The sequence below is a fragment of the Anomalospiza imberbis genome, chromosome 1, assembly GCF_031753505.1.
Source record: "Anomalospiza imberbis isolate Cuckoo-Finch-1a 21T00152 chromosome 1, ASM3175350v1, whole genome shotgun sequence".
NCBI classification, from domain to species: domain Eukaryota; kingdom Metazoa; phylum Chordata; class Aves; order Passeriformes; family Viduidae; genus Anomalospiza; species Anomalospiza imberbis.
In genome coordinates this window covers 152,124,647-152,140,660 of record NC_089681.1, presented here as the reverse complement: position 1 = coordinate 152,140,660, position 16,014 = coordinate 152,124,647, and the positions used below count along the sequence as shown (strand labels likewise).

The window sequence follows — 16,014 nt, the reverse complement described above, 5'->3', positions numbered from 1 at the left end:
CGATTGGCCGGTGCGCCGAGGGGGCGGGGCGCTCGCACGCGGTCGCGGCGGGGCTGTTGCGACAGAAGGAAAGCGCGAGCGGCCGGTGCGGGAGGGCCCGGGAACCGGGAGCGGGGAGCAGCGGGGCCGGGCAGGGCCGGGCCGGGGTGGGCGGTGCGGCGCGGTGCGGCGCGGCGCGGGCAGCCCGGCAGGCGGGCGGGAACTCTCGGCAGGAGCCGGCGGCGCCGTGTGCTCCGGGCCGGGGAGCAGAGGCGGGGCGACCCGGGCCGGGCCGGATCGGCGCGGCCTAACGGCGCCTGTCGCCCCCTCTGGCGTAGCTCCCACTCGCGCCATGCCCTCCGACCTGGCCAAGAAGAAGGCGGCCAAGAAGAAAGAGGCGGCCAAGGCCCGGCAGCGACCGCGCCGGGTCCCGGACGAGAACGGTGATGGCGGGACGGAGCCGCAGGAAGTCCGGCCCCCGGAGGCCAACGGGACGGTGCTGCCAGGTGAGAAGCCGGCCGGTCCTGTGTCTGCCCCGCGTGTCCCAGGGCGGGGGCCTGGCCGGCGCCGTGCCCGGCGGACCGTGTGCGCTCGGCTGTGTCCTGGGCTGCCGAACCGCGACGTTGATGTTCTGGTGAAGCACCTCGGGCATGGGCTGCGCGGAACCGGGCGGCTGCAGTAGCTGCCGTCGGGACCGCTGTGCCCTGGGGCAGCAGGACAGCGGGGGCTCCGCACGGGCCGTGTGTGCGAAGGATGCCCGCTGGCCCTCGCTTGAGGCATGGCACTGTGAAGGTGGAGGGGGCTAATGGTGTTTTCCCCTCTCTCAGACACTGTCCCCACCTTCTGCTACCTGATGCCCGGACCTGCCTGGGGTTTCCTGGGTTTTCGCTTCGTTTGGCGTTTTCTTTCCTGCTGCAGAAACCACTGTAGCGTCTGAATTAATTCTCTTACTGCTATTTGCTGTGACTCTCTGCTCAGCTGTTTCTCTGAGACGTAGCCGGTTTGCAGAAACTAAGAGCCTGCCTCTGAAAGAGGTTTTGTGCCTGTTAAAGAGGGAGGCTTTGCCACAGGGAGCTGTTGGTCCTAAAGGAAATAGGGCTGGTAACGCTTAAAGACAGTTTATTTTTGGGCCTTCCTTTAGCTCACCGGGCAGCCCGCGAGGTTCCTTCAGGCTTGGCCCGCGGTGCGCTGTGCCAAGAGGCAGTCGGTGTGTGGCACGGAGCCCGGGGGGCGGCAGGGCCGCTCCGGCTGCGGTTCGGGACTCCGGGAGGGCCCGGCGCCGTTCTGGCTCCGGGAGGGCCCGGCGCGGTTCGGGAGGGCCCGGCGCCGTTCTGGCTCCGGGAGGGCCCGGCGCGGTTCGGGAGGGCCCGGCGCGGTTCTGGCTCCGGGAGGGCCCGGCGCGGTTCGGGAGGGCCCGGCGCGGTTCTGGCTCCGGGAGGGCCCGGCGCGGTTCGGGAGGGCCCGGCGCCGTTCTGGCTCCGGGGGGCCCCGGCGCGGTTCGGGAGGGCCCGGCGCGGTTCTGGCTCCGGGGGGCCCGGCGCGGTTCGGGAGGGCCCGGCGCCGTTCTGGCTCCGGGAGGGCCCGGCGCCGTTCTGGCTCCGGGAGGGCCCGGCGCGGTGCGAGCCGCTGGCGCGCGGGGGCCGCCGCGGCGGAGGCAGCCGGGCCCGAGCCGGCCAATCGCCGGCCTCCGCCGGGTTCATTTGCATGGCGCCTCCCTATTGGTGCAGCGGGAATCGGGAGGGGCGGGCCCCGGCCCCGGCCCCGGCCCCGGCCCCGGCCCCGGCCCCGGCCCCGGCCCCGGCCCCGGCCCCGGCCCCGGCCCCGGCGCAGCTCGGGAGCCTTTGGACAGCGCTCTCGGGCACGGGATGGCATGGCTGGCGTGTCTCTGCAGGGCCGGGACTTGGGCTCGATGATCCTTGTGGGTCCCTTCCGGCTCAGGCGATCATGTGATTCTATGTCAATACCGGCATATTTCTGGCTGAGCTATTTATTCCCTTACCCATTTTTGCTCACCTGTTTCATTATTTGTTGTCACTGATCTATGGCATTGCCCAAAGGGGTCCTGTACCAGTGCCAGTGACATTTTTTGCTCCTCGGCTAAGGCACATTTACCATGGTGTTAATAGTGATTTTGCAGAATGAGCGCTTTTGCCAGGAGTGCTGGATGCTGACAACTAGGGTGTCATTCCGCACTGGCACAATCAGAAATCAGGTCTGCCTGCCAGTATCCCCAGTGCCATGGGCTGCTTCAAAGGGCAGCATCTCTCACTGAGGAGTGATCTGGCCTGTGACAGAAGGTCAGCATGACAGGAAGGATGGCAGTGAGTCTCTGGCACAGGCGGCCCAGAGAATCTGTGGCTGCCCCATTTGAAGAAGTGTCCAAGGCCAGGTTGGATGGGGCTTGGAGCAATGCTCTATAATGAAAGGTGTCCCTACCCATGGCAGCACATTTGGAATTAAATGGTGTGGAAGATGTAAGCCAAACTATTTTAGGATTCTCTGATTCTATGATTTTCTTGTACTGTAGGAGGAAAGGAAGACGGAACATGCAGATGGCTATTGTAGCTTCTCAGAAAATTAGTAGGGTCTGTTTCAATGCTGCTGCTGCTTCTCTAGTCTCAGCTTTCCCTTTGTTTATTTTCTAGTCAATACATTTTCTGACCAAGTCTTTTCTTACACTTGCAGGCAATACTTTGTACGCTCTATTCTTAGTCTAGTTTTTCTTGCAAGGGGGTTAGTCCCATCACATTCAGAAAACGGCTCACTGTTGTGGCTGCTCACTTAGTTCTGATGGTCCTGTTTTGTTTAGATGAAATTTAGATATTTAGCTGGTGGAAGTTCCTACTAGACTATATATATATATATCCTCCTGCTAAGCTGAAAAGCTGAGTGTCATTGCATCCTGGTCTCCTCAACTCTTCAGTAGAAACGGGAGCTGTTTTTGTGGTCCTGGGCCTTTTGGTGCAGAGGCTTATGGCTTCCCTTGTGTTTGTAAATCACTAACACTTCTGGTCTTCTTTATATATAGAGGTGGATGCTCTTACAAAGGAGCTGGAGGATTTTGAGTTAAAGAAAGCTGCTGCCCGAGCCGTGACAGGAGTGCTGGCCTCCCACCCCAACAGCACTGATGTGCATATCATCAACCTCTCATTGACCTTTCATGGCCAGGAGCTGCTGAGTGACACCAAACTGGAGCTGAACTCTGGGAGACGCTATGGCCTGATTGGACTCAATGGGATTGGTAAGCTGAGGGGAAGCAACATGGCTCCCTGGACCTCAGTGAAGGTGTCTCTGCTGAGAAGCTGGGCAGGTGCAGGTGGGAAGTGCTGGAAACCAGAAGGAGGGCTGTTAGACAGACATGGCTGGGACCCAGCAGTTTCTGTTCTCCTGTGTCTCCAGCCAGGAGGGGAATTACTAGGATTGATGATAGAAGTCTGAGATTACATTCTAGATTTGGACTCTGCTTTTGATCTTGTTTCTGTGGAGAGCTGGGTGAGTTGTCTCAGATCTGTTAATCTGCTTGATTCCTGTTTGCCTGATTAGCTTAGTAGAGCCAGCAAACCCAATGCTGATGGTGTTGGTCAAAGAGCTTGTTCTGTATGGAGGAGTAGAAAAGGTGTGGTTTGACCTGACTAGGAAAATAACAGTCCCTGGAGAAAGTGATGTTACATTGAGGAATGCAGAATATAGGTGTGATTAGAGAGGTGCTAGTAAGAGTGACCATCTGGTTTAAGTTTCAGGAAAACCCAGGTTGTTTAGGGATGAGTGTATTACTTTCCTCTATGTTAGAAGTCTTCGGAATCTGGGATCCTGATACCAGCTGTCAGACCTGGTTAGACAGCAGAAACAACAACAGAGATAATGTTTCCCAAATCTGGACAAAGGCTGAAGTGCAGTGGTTTCCAAAAAGCTTCTTCATGTCTCAGTCCTGTCCTTGGGGTGGTGAGCCTTAGCTAGGAGGGTGGCCTGTCCTACTGAGGCAGTGGGCTCTGCTGTGCCTCCAGTTCTTCTGGCCTCTTGGGGGAAAAAAATTCCCCAGGGTTTTCTGAGGTTGGAAAGGGAAGGAATCACAGTGGGATCTGAGTGTATCTCATCTGTTTCACTGTGATGTTGTATCTCACTGAATCCAGCAATTAATTATGATTATCTGCACACAGGGAAATCCATGCTTTTGTCAGCTATTGGGAAGCGAGAAGTGCCCATCCCAGAGCACATTGACATCTATCACCTGACCCGAGAAATGCCTCCCAGTGACAAGACCCCTCTGCAGTGTGTGATGGAGGTGGATACAGAGAGAGCCATGTTGGAGCGAGAAGCGGAACGTTTAGCTCATGAAGATGGTAAAGCCTCTCGGAGTCCCAGGGGACATTTCCTCCATTTCCTTCCCTACCAAAGAAAATCTAGGCCCCTTGGGGAAGTTTTCACATGTTCTGGTATCCATTTCCCCCAGCTGCCCTGTACTAATGGGCACGGATGACACTTCTTTGGATGAATTATTCCATGTGGCATCTTTAGAAGTGTCTCAGGCTTGGATATGGAGGGAACTAAACAGGAATAACGCAGAGGGACTGTGAGGTTTCCCAGCTGTGCAGCAGTGCAGCTGAGAGCCCTGTGTGGGCAGAGGTGCTGACCGGCAGGCTCTCTTTCAGCGGAATGTGAGAAACTCCTGGAGTTATATGAACGCCTGGAGGAGCTGGATGCTGATAAGGCAGAAGCACGAGCCTCACGTATCCTTCATGGCTTGGGGTTCACGCCAGCCATGCAGAGGAAGAAGCTGAAGGACTTTAGTGGTGGCTGGCGAATGAGAGTGGCCCTTGCCAGGTGAGTGGAATAGTGCCGCCTGCCTCCCGTGAGAATGCGTGCCTGCTCGTGACTGCAGAGTCACAGACAGCTCTGAGAACTCAGGGCAGGGTTGAGAGGCTTTGGGTTACCTACACTTACCCTGTGCTGTCATCTCCCCTGTCCTTGCAGAGCGCTCTTCATTCGGCCTTTCATGCTGCTGCTCGATGAGCCCACAAACCACCTTGACCTGGATGCCTGTGTGTGGTTGGAGGAAGAGCTAAAAACGTAAGCATGCAGGAGTTTGCTGCTTCTGTGGGTTGTGCTTTTTTGCTTTTCAGCATGCGAGCATGAACATCTTGTCAGCACTTAAGCAAGTTCTGCAGAAGTAAGTGTATAGTTCTTGTGGGCGCAAAACTGTTGCAGTACCAGTGACACCTTCTGCTTGCTGCTATGTGAGGTTCTTTGATGCAAGGGTAAAGAATTCAATTCAATTCCCTGTCTCCCTGGCACTGAAGAAATGAGAAATGCTGGTTTGTACTCCCAGGTTAAAGGGGCTTCCTTGAAAGCCGGGAGCAGGCCTTGGCAGCCTGTGTACCAGCATTATGTACTGTACTAGTAGTACGAGCTGCCTCCCCACCATTTCTCTGGTTTCACAGAGCTGTAGTATCTGAGTGTATTGGTTTCATCTTTTGCTAGCGTGTGAGGTACCTGGTTTTCATAACAAGGTAAAATGTTAAAGTGTAAGGCAAAAAGCTTAGGAACAGTTAGGAAGCTCAGGTTATGGGGTGTGCATGAAAAGAACTGTATTATGAGAAGGGCTTTGCCTTTGCAGAGGTTTTCCCATCAGCTCTGTCAGTTGAACCTTTTGCATCCTTGCTTTAGAAGTGAGGTGCTTTAGAAAAGAACTTTGAACCTCTTTTGGGGAGGCTTTAACCCCTCATTGTATGGATTTGGAGCAGAGCCAGATGCAGTGTGCATATGGATGGGAGTCTGTACTGAGGGGAAAATAAGCAGCAAAGGTTGAAACTTCTTAGAAACGTGATGCCAGTGGAGTCAGCTGCATCAGTGACACAAGTCACTTGCCTTAAAGGCAACCAGCTCTGGGCTTTTTGTAAGGCAAAGACTATGTAATGGTGCAGGGTGTTTTACTACAGTGAAAACTGTTGGCAGGATTTGCTCACTGCAGTTGGCTGTAGCTGCTTTACTGCTGATTTCCCAGAGCATGCATATAAAGCCTTTGTCACTATAGGGCCAACAAACAGGATTTCTTTTCCTAATTTAGTCTCTAATAACTTACATGGTGCCACAGGTTCAAGCGGATTCTTGTGCTGATATCCCACTCCCAGGACTTCCTGAATGGCGTCTGCACCAACATCATCCACATGCACAACCGCAAACTTAAGTACTACACGGTGAGTAGATAGAGCCCTATGTGACCAGAGAGCAGAAACAGGGGCTCTTCTCTGGACACATCAGATGTTCCATGCTCTCTTTCCAGGGAAATTATGATCAGTATGTAAAGACTCGCTTAGAACTAGAAGAAAATCAAATGAAGCGATTCCACTGGGAGCAAGATCAGATCGCTCATATGAAGGTACCTGCTTAGCTGCATGAGCACCCTCCTACCCTTTGAGTGGGCATCCCTGCTCCTCGTCAACCTTACCACTGTGGCTTTTGGCTAACTCTTTTTGCAGAATTACATTGCACGATTTGGCCATGGTAGTGCGAAGCTGGCCAGGCAAGCTCAGAGCAAGGAGAAGACCCTTCAAAAAATGATGGCTTCTGGCTTGACAGAGAGAGTTGTGAATGATAAGGTAGGATCAGACATGGGATTGCATCTAGAGATCTGTATTTGAAGCATGGACTACAGGAGTAGAAGGGTCTTCAGCAGGCAGCAGGAATGGCTGACAGAGCTGGTAGCAAGAACAAGATACCCCTCCTTGATGCCAAGTATCCCTGCACTCAGCGTGGAGTAATGCTGAACAATGAAAAGGAGGCATTTTCTAGGGGAGGGGAGTGGAGTTGTCTTATCAGTAAGGCTATTCTGCAGATGCAGAAATCAGAAAGGAATGCCTAGGGCTCATAGGAGATAGGAGAGGATGCTCAGTGCAGCTTTTACTTGTGTAAAGAGGACAAACCCACATATGTTTCAAAGGGAAAGAAATAGGGATTTGTTAGCCAGCAGATGAGCTTGCAGGCAGCTCATCAGAATAAATCTGAGTGAGTTGCAAGAAGGGCTTATAAAAAGCCACAATCTGGTGCCTTGGTCTACAGCTGATGTTGGTAGTGAGGCATGGTTATACCAGAATGACTGGGCTGTCCATGATCTGGGTGTCTCACAGGTGGCTATTCTGTGTTAACAGACTTTATCATTCTACTTTCCACCCTGTGGGAAAATTCCCCCTCCTGTCATCATGGTGCAGAATGTCAGCTTCAGATACACCAAGGATGGGGTGAGTATGGGAGTATGCATACAGAGATCACTTGTATTCCTGCCTTGTTTGGGAATGGGAGAGTTTTGGCTGAGCTTCCTGAGGGGGCTGCAATGTATGACTAATGGAGCAAAGTTCTTGGCAGTGCTAATGCTGGGCCTGCTGGGGACAGAGTGTTACAGGTGCAGCGGGGAGGTTCTGGAGAGTACTGAAAAGGCATAATGTGGTTTTTGTGGTTTGCAGCCATGGATCTATAATAACCTGGAGTTTGGGATTGACCTGGATACTCGTGTAGCTCTTGTTGGACCCAATGGAGCTGGAAAGTCAACACTGCTGAAACTGCTCACAGGAGAGGTTTGCTCCGTGCATTGTCCACCCTGCTCTGGGCCTTTACTTTTGGGATAGTCTTCAACAAAGTGCACTTGTTTGCCAGAACACCCTGGTCAGGCCTTACAAGTCCTGTGGTCTTGTTGAAACGTAGGGCTTTTTCTCTCATATTGCCTGTTCAGACTGTCTCCCCTGTGCCAGACTGGAGATGGCTGGATTCTGTATTTCTGGCATACTACAAGAGGAGAGATTTCCTGGTGAAATGATTTTATCTTGTCCTTCTAGCTGCTGCCCACAGATGGGATGATTCGCAAGCACTCGCATGTGAAGATCGGTAGATACCACCAGGTACTCCCCACAGCAGCCCCCAGGGACAGGGAATGCTGAGGAAAAAGCTGTCAGGAGTGAGGAACCTTGCCCCTCTAGTTCTGCTTCTAAGGCCTCTCTCCCAGTGCTGCCTTTCTGTGTCTGGAGATGGGGGAGGGAGCTGTTCCATGGAATGGGCTCCAGCTCACGTTCTTACCCTGCAAAGAGGCTGGCTCTGGTCCTTCCTGTTCAGTCTCCCACCTGCTATGACAGGTTGCCTGGTTGCCTTGTGTTTGGTGGTGAACAAGCCTCCTGTTCTGAAGCAGCACTCCTGTTCCTGAAATGGAAATTATTCCCTAACAGTTTGGCACAGGGGCTATCCTGCGGGTGGGATTATTGGCTCGTGCTCTGCCGCTCACCTGGTACCAGAGGTGTGCAAGGCAGGTAGTGCTTAGGGCCATGAAGTGGTTGGCCTGCACAGCCTAAAGCTGACTTTTCTTCTCTGTCAGCACTTGCAAGAGCAGTTGGACTTAGACCTCTCACCATTGGAGTACATGCTGAAATGCTACCCAGAGATCAAGGAGAAGGAGGAGATGAGGAAAATCATTGGCAGATACGGTTTGACAGGGAAGCAGCAGGTGAGCAAGAGCTGTTGAGGTTTGCTTTTTGTTCATTAGGGGAGTAGAGGTTCTGTGCTTTCTGTTACTCTGCTGATACCTGACAGTGTGATACAGTATGCAGCATGCCACACCACAGCATCAAAATGCTTTTTCCATCTCTGCCTTTGAAATTGGAGGAAAAAGAAAAAACTCACGGCTTATGGGAACTTCCCTTTGGATCACAGCAGTGTGTGGGTTGGAATTTTCTCCCTCAGACTGCGGGTGAAAAGAAAGCAAGTTCTGGTATAGTGCTAGACCTGAGCATGTTTTAATTATAATTTGAACTATTTTGCTTCTCTCTTATTTCTGAGATGAATACCAGGCAGAAGTGCTAGAAGATTCTCTGCTGTTTGTAGGGTCCACTTGGTTCAGACAAGAGAGTGGGCTCACCTGTGGTGCTCTAAGTCCAAGCATGACATGCTCCTGTATGTGACACGTCCTGTGTGTGACAGTTGTCCACATTGCTGCAGTTCAGCGTTGATTCTTACGTTGGTTTTGCCCATTTATCACTGCAGAAGTTGAGAGTAGTTTGATTGTTGTGTCAGTGAATACCAGGCAGACAAATTAACTGTCCTTACACACCTTTAGTACCAGCTGGGCCTTGCTGTGTACAGTTCCTCAGAAACCCCTGGAATTCCCTTCTTCCCTGGGTGGGAGAAGGTTGGTGTAGGTATAAGGCTAACTGAACATTTTTCTTCTTGTGTCATGGAGCTGTGGGAGCCCAAGGTGAGACCCGAGTGGTTTGGGTCAGGGTGGCAGGCTGTCAGGTCACTGCAGAGCTGCAAGCCATGTGTGTGTTGGGCAGGTGAGCCCCATCAGGAACCTCTCTGATGGGCAGAAGTGTCGTGTGTGCTTTGCCTGGCTGGCCTGGCAGAACCCTCACATGCTCTTCCTGGACGAACCCACCAACCACCTGGACATAGAAACCATAGATGCACTGGCAGATGCTATCAATGAGTTCGAGGGAGGAATGATGCTTGTCAGCCATGACTTCAGACTCATCCAACAGGTAAGGACAGTTGTGAGTTTTGTCAGAGCACCTTTCTAACATTTTAGTCATTAAAACAAGGTGTTTTCAACTGACTGGCTCTTACTCATCCCAAAAAGATGGGATGAGTGAAAAAAAATCTCCATTCTCTTACTGTGTTCATGTTAAACAATTGCTGAGCTGGCCCAGGAAAGCATTAGGTACTTAAAATAAAATAAAAACCACCACAAATGTGAAGTGCTATCTATCCACTATAGCTTTGGCTGCAAGTTCAGGTATGATTTTATTTTTCACTGTGATAGATCCAAGTAGTTCAGGTCAGGAGCTACTTCTGTTTCAATTACCAATTTAGCAAGAAAGGCTTTTCATCTTAGTCCATGAACAAAACCAGAAATACAGAGGGGCCTAGGACTTTCATTTCTAAAATCTTATACAAATTACGCTGCAAACACCAGGGAAGATGTTTCCCTGTGGATACTTTTCTTTGGTAGTCTAAATGTGAAAGTTATCAAACTTTTCTTGTCAGACTTCTGAGAGTAGTTTTTATTTAACTTTATAATTTTGGTAAGATTGTAAAAATTTGTACTGCAAACCTCTCTCCTCCTCCTCCTCATCGTGTGTTTGGTCTCAGGTCGCACAGGAGATCTGGGTCTGTGAGAAGCAGACAATCACCAAGTGGCAAGGGGACATCCTTGCCTACAAGGAGCATCTCAAGTCGAAATTGGTGGATGAGGACCCGCAGCTCACCAAACGGACCCACAACGTGTGAGCTGAGGAGCCCCCAGCCCGTGTTCTCCGTGGGGCTGGCGGTGGCCACACCACTCGCCTGCCCGCCGGCGCCAGTGGGAGCGGGGCTGCTGCTCCCTCTGGCTGCGTTCTAGGATTGCTGCAATACTGCTTCCCCTCGACTTGCCTTGCACCTCTGTGTTTGGACAGAGCTGTTCTCTTCTGATCCGGCTACATATGGGCAGCTGTTTCCTTATTTAGACAATGCCCCATCTGAGCCAGGCCTTGGAATCTGTTGGCTTGGGGTCACAACAGTGGCCATTGGGGTGTCCAAGCTGCAGTGATACACAAGTGGAGACCCCAGCCCAGCTTCTCCTGCCTTTTCCTCCCAATTTCTGCTTCAGTTTAGATACTTCACTTCCAACTCCTCTGGCCTTGGTTTGTTTTTAACTATTATTTAACAGTGTAATTAACAGATCTGCCTGAGAATCCATCAGTCAATAAAGAGAGAAAAACAATCTTGTTTTGTGAGCTATGGTAGTTGGGTTGTGCTGGGGTGAGTCAGTAAGTCCTGAGCTTTGAGTGAGATGAGCCCTTCCTGCTAAATGCTCAGTTCCTCAGTACAACCAAAGCTGTGGCCAGAACTTGAGAGATGTGAAGTGGTGAGCACTGAGCTGTGGAGGCACTGAGCAGGGTCCTCACACCTGGGGCACCTCTGCTCAACCAGACTGAACACTGCATCTCCAGTGAGTCACAGAACAGGCCATGGGTGCCTCCATTGCAGATAGTGACAGACACAACTTAAAAGTGTTCTGAAGATCATTGTTAGAGACAGAACACAGATCTATGGAACACCAGCCTGTGTTCTTACACTGGCTCAGGTGGGGCATTTTGCTTCACCTTGAATTGTCTAATAATAAGACTCAATAATGTAGGAATTTTTGATTCTGAATTAGTTCCTTGTTCCTTGCAGGTTTAACTAAAGACTAATCAACTGAAGTCTAGTTACTATTTTTGTTCTCAATAACAGATTTTTTTGGAAAAGTTGGTGTTCAAACCTCACCCTGAGCCACTGAAGCTTGAATAAAATACATTTTTAATTTATTACTAGAATAAAGGGTACTAAAGAGAAAGGTAGGTAACAAATTTAACCTAATAGCTTTTTTTGATCATGAGTCATTGTTTTAATTATTTCTGACACATGAGAGTGACAGCACTGGTCACAGGAGAGGCTTGTGTAGCCCAGCAGCGCATCTGGCAGCACAAGTGCCTGGGTGAATCGAAGGACAGAACAAACGAAGGAGCAGTGCATTCTTTGGTGCCAGCTGACTGGCTTTGACTTGAGTAGAGTCTTGTTTTTCTTTCCCAAAGGGCCCATCCAATTTGTGGCTGCTGCTGTGGAAGGACTGAGTGTCATCCATAGGACAAATGTCACAATGCAAGCTGCTTCCAGTAGATCAAATAGGACCCTTCAGGTTTTTGACCCGTTCTAGCAATGACCTGCGAGGAGAAAAAGAATATGTTTTCTAGGAAAATAATGCCAGTTAGTATAAGTGCTTCCAAGTTAGTTCTGCAGAAAGGTCTACATGGCAGTAAATGTCACCTGGATGAATATCTCAAAGTGGAGGACTTGGAGTTTCAGGTAGGCGTGCAAACTCACAGGGAAGTGATTACTGAAAAGACTGATGGGTCACAAGTTAAACAATAATAGATTAATGCAGGTCTGTTTGTTCTGCTCTCTAGGCTGTAGGAAGTGTTGGTGAGTTGGAAACGGTTGTGAAGTGGCTCTGAGAATGGTGAGGTCAGAGTCCTTACTAGCTAAATAGTCCTTAATAGCTAAAGCTATTATTTGTCCTTTTCCTTGCCAAAGATGTGGCAACAATTCATTTCACTACATTTCAGATCTGCAGTAATAAATGGAGGATACAATCTTACACTGAGTTCTTTGGGATTGGTAAATCCCGAGAATGGCCTGGGGATGCTGGGATGACAGCCAGCATGAAGGGCAGTAGTTGGAGCGTTGTTGTACTCATGGAGCCAAGAAGAGCACTGTTACCTATCTGCTGCTGCAAAGAGAGAGGAGCTTCCCGGATGCAGACATGTCTCTGATGTAGAAACGAGGGCCACAAATACATGTTTGAAACAAAAGCAGCTGTAGCTGCACTAAGGGTCACAGTAGGCCAAGACTTGTAAAATGGAATCCATAAACGTGCTTTAACAGCCTTGATTTAACCTCAGTTTGTTCTGTGGTGACAGTTTGTTGGGCTGTGCTGAAGTAGCTGTGGCAGACTTGTCCTGGAGCACTGATCTCAGACAGCAACAAGCTGAGGCAGTGCCACTTCAAGCTGTTTCAGCTGAGAATTTTCTGGATTTGCAGAAAAGCAAAACTATCAGTAAATTACAAGAATTGCTCCTTAGGTGCTAGGATGGTCATTTCGGTAAAAGTGACCCAGTGCCTGCACAGTCACACTTGCCTGTTATCCAAAAGAAAGGTTGGCTCTAACACAGCCAGAGGTGGCAGGTGCAGGCTTGTGAGATTCCCTTGTGTGTATGCTGCAAGTAGATCCATACACCACAAAACCAGCAGCAGGATGAGGCAGGCCTAGCACAGCAGCGTGTGCAGCCTCTAGCACATGCAGTCCCAGGGAAGCAGTGGTAATTCTCCAAACCTGAGGGTTCAGAGCTGACTGTACTGCTCAGTGGACGAGCCTCCACCTTTGGTGTGTAGACTTCTGTGCCTAATGCTGAGTGACCAGCTGCTGTTCCTCCACCAACGGGCTCCCTTCCAACTAAATGGGCTTTTTTCAGAAAAGACAGCTGTGTGTTTATCACTGTGTAATGCTGTGTATCACAAACAGGGTGGCAGCTGGGGAGGGGTACAACAGCCCCCAGCTCCTTCGGCACAAGAGTCCCTCCCTGTGTGCTGTGACCTGAGACCAAGGAAACACGGCTCCCGTTACAGGGGGGGTGGTGGCATGTCCCTCCAAGGGGGGAGCCCTGTACTGTTCCTTGACAACACAGGGCCCCTTACGAAGCACAAGTGGTGATGTCCCCTGCTCCTCACTGCTGGTATTAGTCACTCCTGTTTCAAGAGGATCCCACTGCCACATATCTTCACAAGGCAATGGGCTTCATCTCCTTCACAGATGCACTGACACGACCATTCCAGCCTGTACTGCCTGATCACTGATGTTTCAGTTTCTGGGAGCAAGAACCCTGCTGTGGCACTGACTCCCCTTGTCACTGTGGCAGTTATTTGCACTAGGGGAGTGTGGTCAGGCGCCTCCCCATGAGGACAGGCTGAGAACAAAATTCAGTGAAACACTGTGGGCTGCACAAGCAGTAGCAGAATCACTGCCTGATGAGTAGGCCTCCTGAGCTCACTCTTTGGAAGATGTGATTTGCTCAGGATGTGCCAGTGTCGTAGTTTGACATGGAAGTGGATTTTTTTCAGGAAGTTTGGTTAAACTAATCAGTGGTCAGGTTAGGATATGGGCACCTGGAGTGACTCCTGAAAGCATAGACACACTTCTGAGAACACAGGGGGTTAAAAGCGAGAACCCTTAGGAGCTCTCTCTCTTTGGTTCTGGTTAGAGTGCTGTGCAGCTGTACAGATCTCCCCTGCCCAGCCACGGGCTGGGTGGGGAAGGGGAAGCTATGTGGCCTAGTCGAGGTGAGCTGAGGGGTAGAAGGACTGGAAATAAGCATTGCGCCAGTGAAAAACCATGACAGCCAGTATGACGTGTGTACCTGAGCAGGAGATTCCACGTGTCAGCACAGAGACCCCCATCAAACAAGGTGTGTTCCCCCACCATAGGAGCATGCTGGCATCACCCTTTTATGAAATGGCTGTAGTGGTGTCTGCTGAAAGGCTTCCTTTTCTCTCCAAAGTACAGAAAACTGTTTTGTCCATGCCTCTGCTGTGCTGCTGCATGTTTTTTCTGGCTAAGCCTAAATCCTGTGTCACATTTACCCTCATTAGTGTAATCATTGGTTTCCAAGACCGGTCAAATCCACACTTGGGGTGTCACCTTCCACTGTCCCCCTCCTGACATTCCAGGCCCTGTTGTGTGCAGCAGGTGGGATCTCAAAAGCAGGCTAGGTAGCGGGGAAATTTGGCTGGGAGGATGTTTACAGTGCCATCGTTTCATCTCTGGACCAGTGCTTCCTGCAGTTACTGGGTTTCCCCTGTTGGCATTACCTGTTCCATAGAACCTGAGTACTCCAATTCACAGCCTTGCACCAAAGCAAGATCCCTCCTTTCACCAAACACCTTTTGGACCTGGGAATGGCTCTTCTCTGGTAATTCTGTCCCCTGTAAATCAGATGCTTCGGCTCTTGTCTCTCTTTGCCCCAGTTACTCTCAAACTTCTCGGGTCTGAAAGTTTAATTGAATCAGTCATTTCCAAGCTCCTCTCAGGCCAGCTGCTTTTCATTTAGTGCAAAGTGGAATCATCAGCCACAGGTGTGTACTTGTCCTGCTTCTTGGGGGCTGCAACTGAGGCAGGTTAGGTCCTGCTGCCTGTGCTATATAACCAGCCCCACAACACTTGCTGACTGTTCTGTTGGAGATTAAGATGAGCCTAGAACCTTTGAAGAAATATGGTCATGCTGTTGCCTCTGGGGAAAAAAGATCCAAGAGGAAGCCAAAGAGAAAGGAAGCGTTTTCAATCTACATTTACAAAGTACTGAAGCAGGTGAGTAAATGTTTCTTTTCTGCTAGAAATTGCTTTGTACATAAAGTAACTTCTGCCTGTTGTATGTTAACACCATAAAGAGCAAGGAAGAAAAATCTGGGTTTCTAGAGAGATGGGGAAAGAAAAAACAGTGTAAGTGCAGGTATGGGAGAGCCTTGCTGAAGCTTGGAAGTTGAGGGGGTGGATTCTAGGGGTAGTAGAGATGGATCCAGAGCAGAAAGTGTTTCCTAGAGGGAATGAGCTCTGGTGCTTAGCTCTGTCTGAAGAAGTAATTTCATGCAAGTCAGTACAGTAGAAATAGCTGCTTCTGGGCCTGTGAGTAGGTATCTGGTGATTTTTGATGTGGAGATAAGAGCATTTTTGGAAGTGGCCATGAGTTTTCTAGGCCACAGCTGTCAGCATGAGCCTGTAGCTAGGACTGGGAGATGGGAGTATTTCCATCCCTCACAGCCATGTTTTTCATGGGGGTTGTGAGGAGGCTTCTGCCAGTGCAATCCCAAACTCCTATAGCATTATGGGAGCCTATCCCGAGTTTAAAGTGGCCCATGATTTGAAACCCTTAGGGTGGCAGCTGCAGGTGCTTTTGGAGTTAGAGTGCCCTGTCTGGGCTGGGGAGCCGAGCTGCCACTCCTTCCAGGGTGATGGTGTGTGAGGTTGAGCCGATGTCCGGTTACCATCCGGCAGGTGCACCCTGACCTCGCCATCTCCTCCAAGGCCATGAGCATCATGAACTCCTTTGTCAATGACATGCTGGAGCGCCTGGCCGCAGAGGCCTCGCGCCTGGCTCAGTACAGCGGCCGCGCCACCCTCAGCAGCCGCGAGGTGCAGACGGCCGTGCGGCTGCTGCTGCCCGGCGAGCTGGCCAAGCACGCCGTCTCCGAGGGCACCAAGGCCGTCACCAAGTACACCAGCAGCAAGATACCAACTGGGCCCCGCTGAGACCAGCCCGGGCCCGCCGCCTTCTCCTGCCAGAGAAGTGTTCGGTCTTACTCAACTGAAAAACCAAAACCTCATGTTTTCTGCCTGCAAATAAAAAAATGCATAGAAATACGGATCATGTCTTTAATCTTTGCATCACAAATTGTGAGGCAGTTTAAGCTCTGGCCATGGGGATTGTT

The 16,014-nt window shown here is 50.9% G+C and overlaps 2 protein-coding genes across 2 annotated transcripts; both read left to right on the top strand.

Annotated features, from left to right (window-relative positions):
• Window positions 1-129: 129 nt before the first annotated feature.
• ABCF2 (ATP binding cassette subfamily F member 2) lies at window positions 130-10,714 on the top strand. The gene is made up of 14 exons (XM_068177012.1): window positions 130-485; window positions 3,008-3,220; window positions 4,137-4,319; window positions 4,629-4,800; window positions 4,951-5,046; window positions 6,071-6,173; window positions 6,260-6,355; window positions 6,456-6,575; window positions 7,125-7,214; window positions 7,437-7,547; window positions 7,806-7,868; window positions 8,336-8,464; window positions 9,291-9,494; window positions 10,105-10,714. Exons 1-14 carry the CDS (start codon window positions 332-334, stop codon window positions 10,240-10,242), a joined length of 1,872 nt encoding a protein of 623 aa, XP_068033113.1. The 5' UTR covers window positions 130-331; the 3' UTR covers window positions 10,243-10,714.
• Window positions 10,715-14,337: 3,623 nt separating this feature from the next.
• On the top strand, window positions 14,338-15,850 carry H2BK1 (H2B.K variant histone 1). Its single transcript, XM_068177103.1, has 2 exons — window positions 14,338-14,896; window positions 15,581-15,850. The coding sequence occupies exons 1-2, from the start codon at window positions 14,777-14,779 to the stop codon at window positions 15,833-15,835; spliced, it is 375 nt and encodes a 124-aa protein (XP_068033204.1). The 5' UTR covers window positions 14,338-14,776; the 3' UTR covers window positions 15,836-15,850.
• Window positions 15,851-16,014: the final 164 nt, after the last annotated feature.

What these genes read in the sequence shown, in the direction of transcription:
- ABCF2 (XM_068177012.1), top strand. Translation starts at nt 332, where the DNA reads ATGCCCTCCGACCTGGCCAAGAAGAAGGCGGCCAAGAAGAAAGAGGCG. An exon ending in ATGAGAGTGGCCCTTGCCAG is followed by an intron (nt 4,801 to 4,950) that starts GTGAGTGGAATA and finishes CTGTCCTTGCAG; the next exon opens with AGCGCTCTTCATTCGGCCTT. An exon ending in ACTTCAGACTCATCCAACAG is followed by an intron (nt 9,495 to 10,104) that starts GTAAGGACAGTT and finishes GTTTGGTCTCAG; the next exon opens with GTCGCACAGGAGATCTGGGT.
- H2BK1 (XM_068177103.1), top strand. Translation starts at nt 14,777, where the DNA reads ATGAGCCTAGAACCTTTGAAGAAATATGGTCATGCTGTTGCCTCTGGG. An exon ending in TTTACAAAGTACTGAAGCAG is followed by an intron (nt 14,897 to 15,580) that starts GTGAGTAAATGT and finishes ACCATCCGGCAG; the next exon opens with GTGCACCCTGACCTCGCCAT.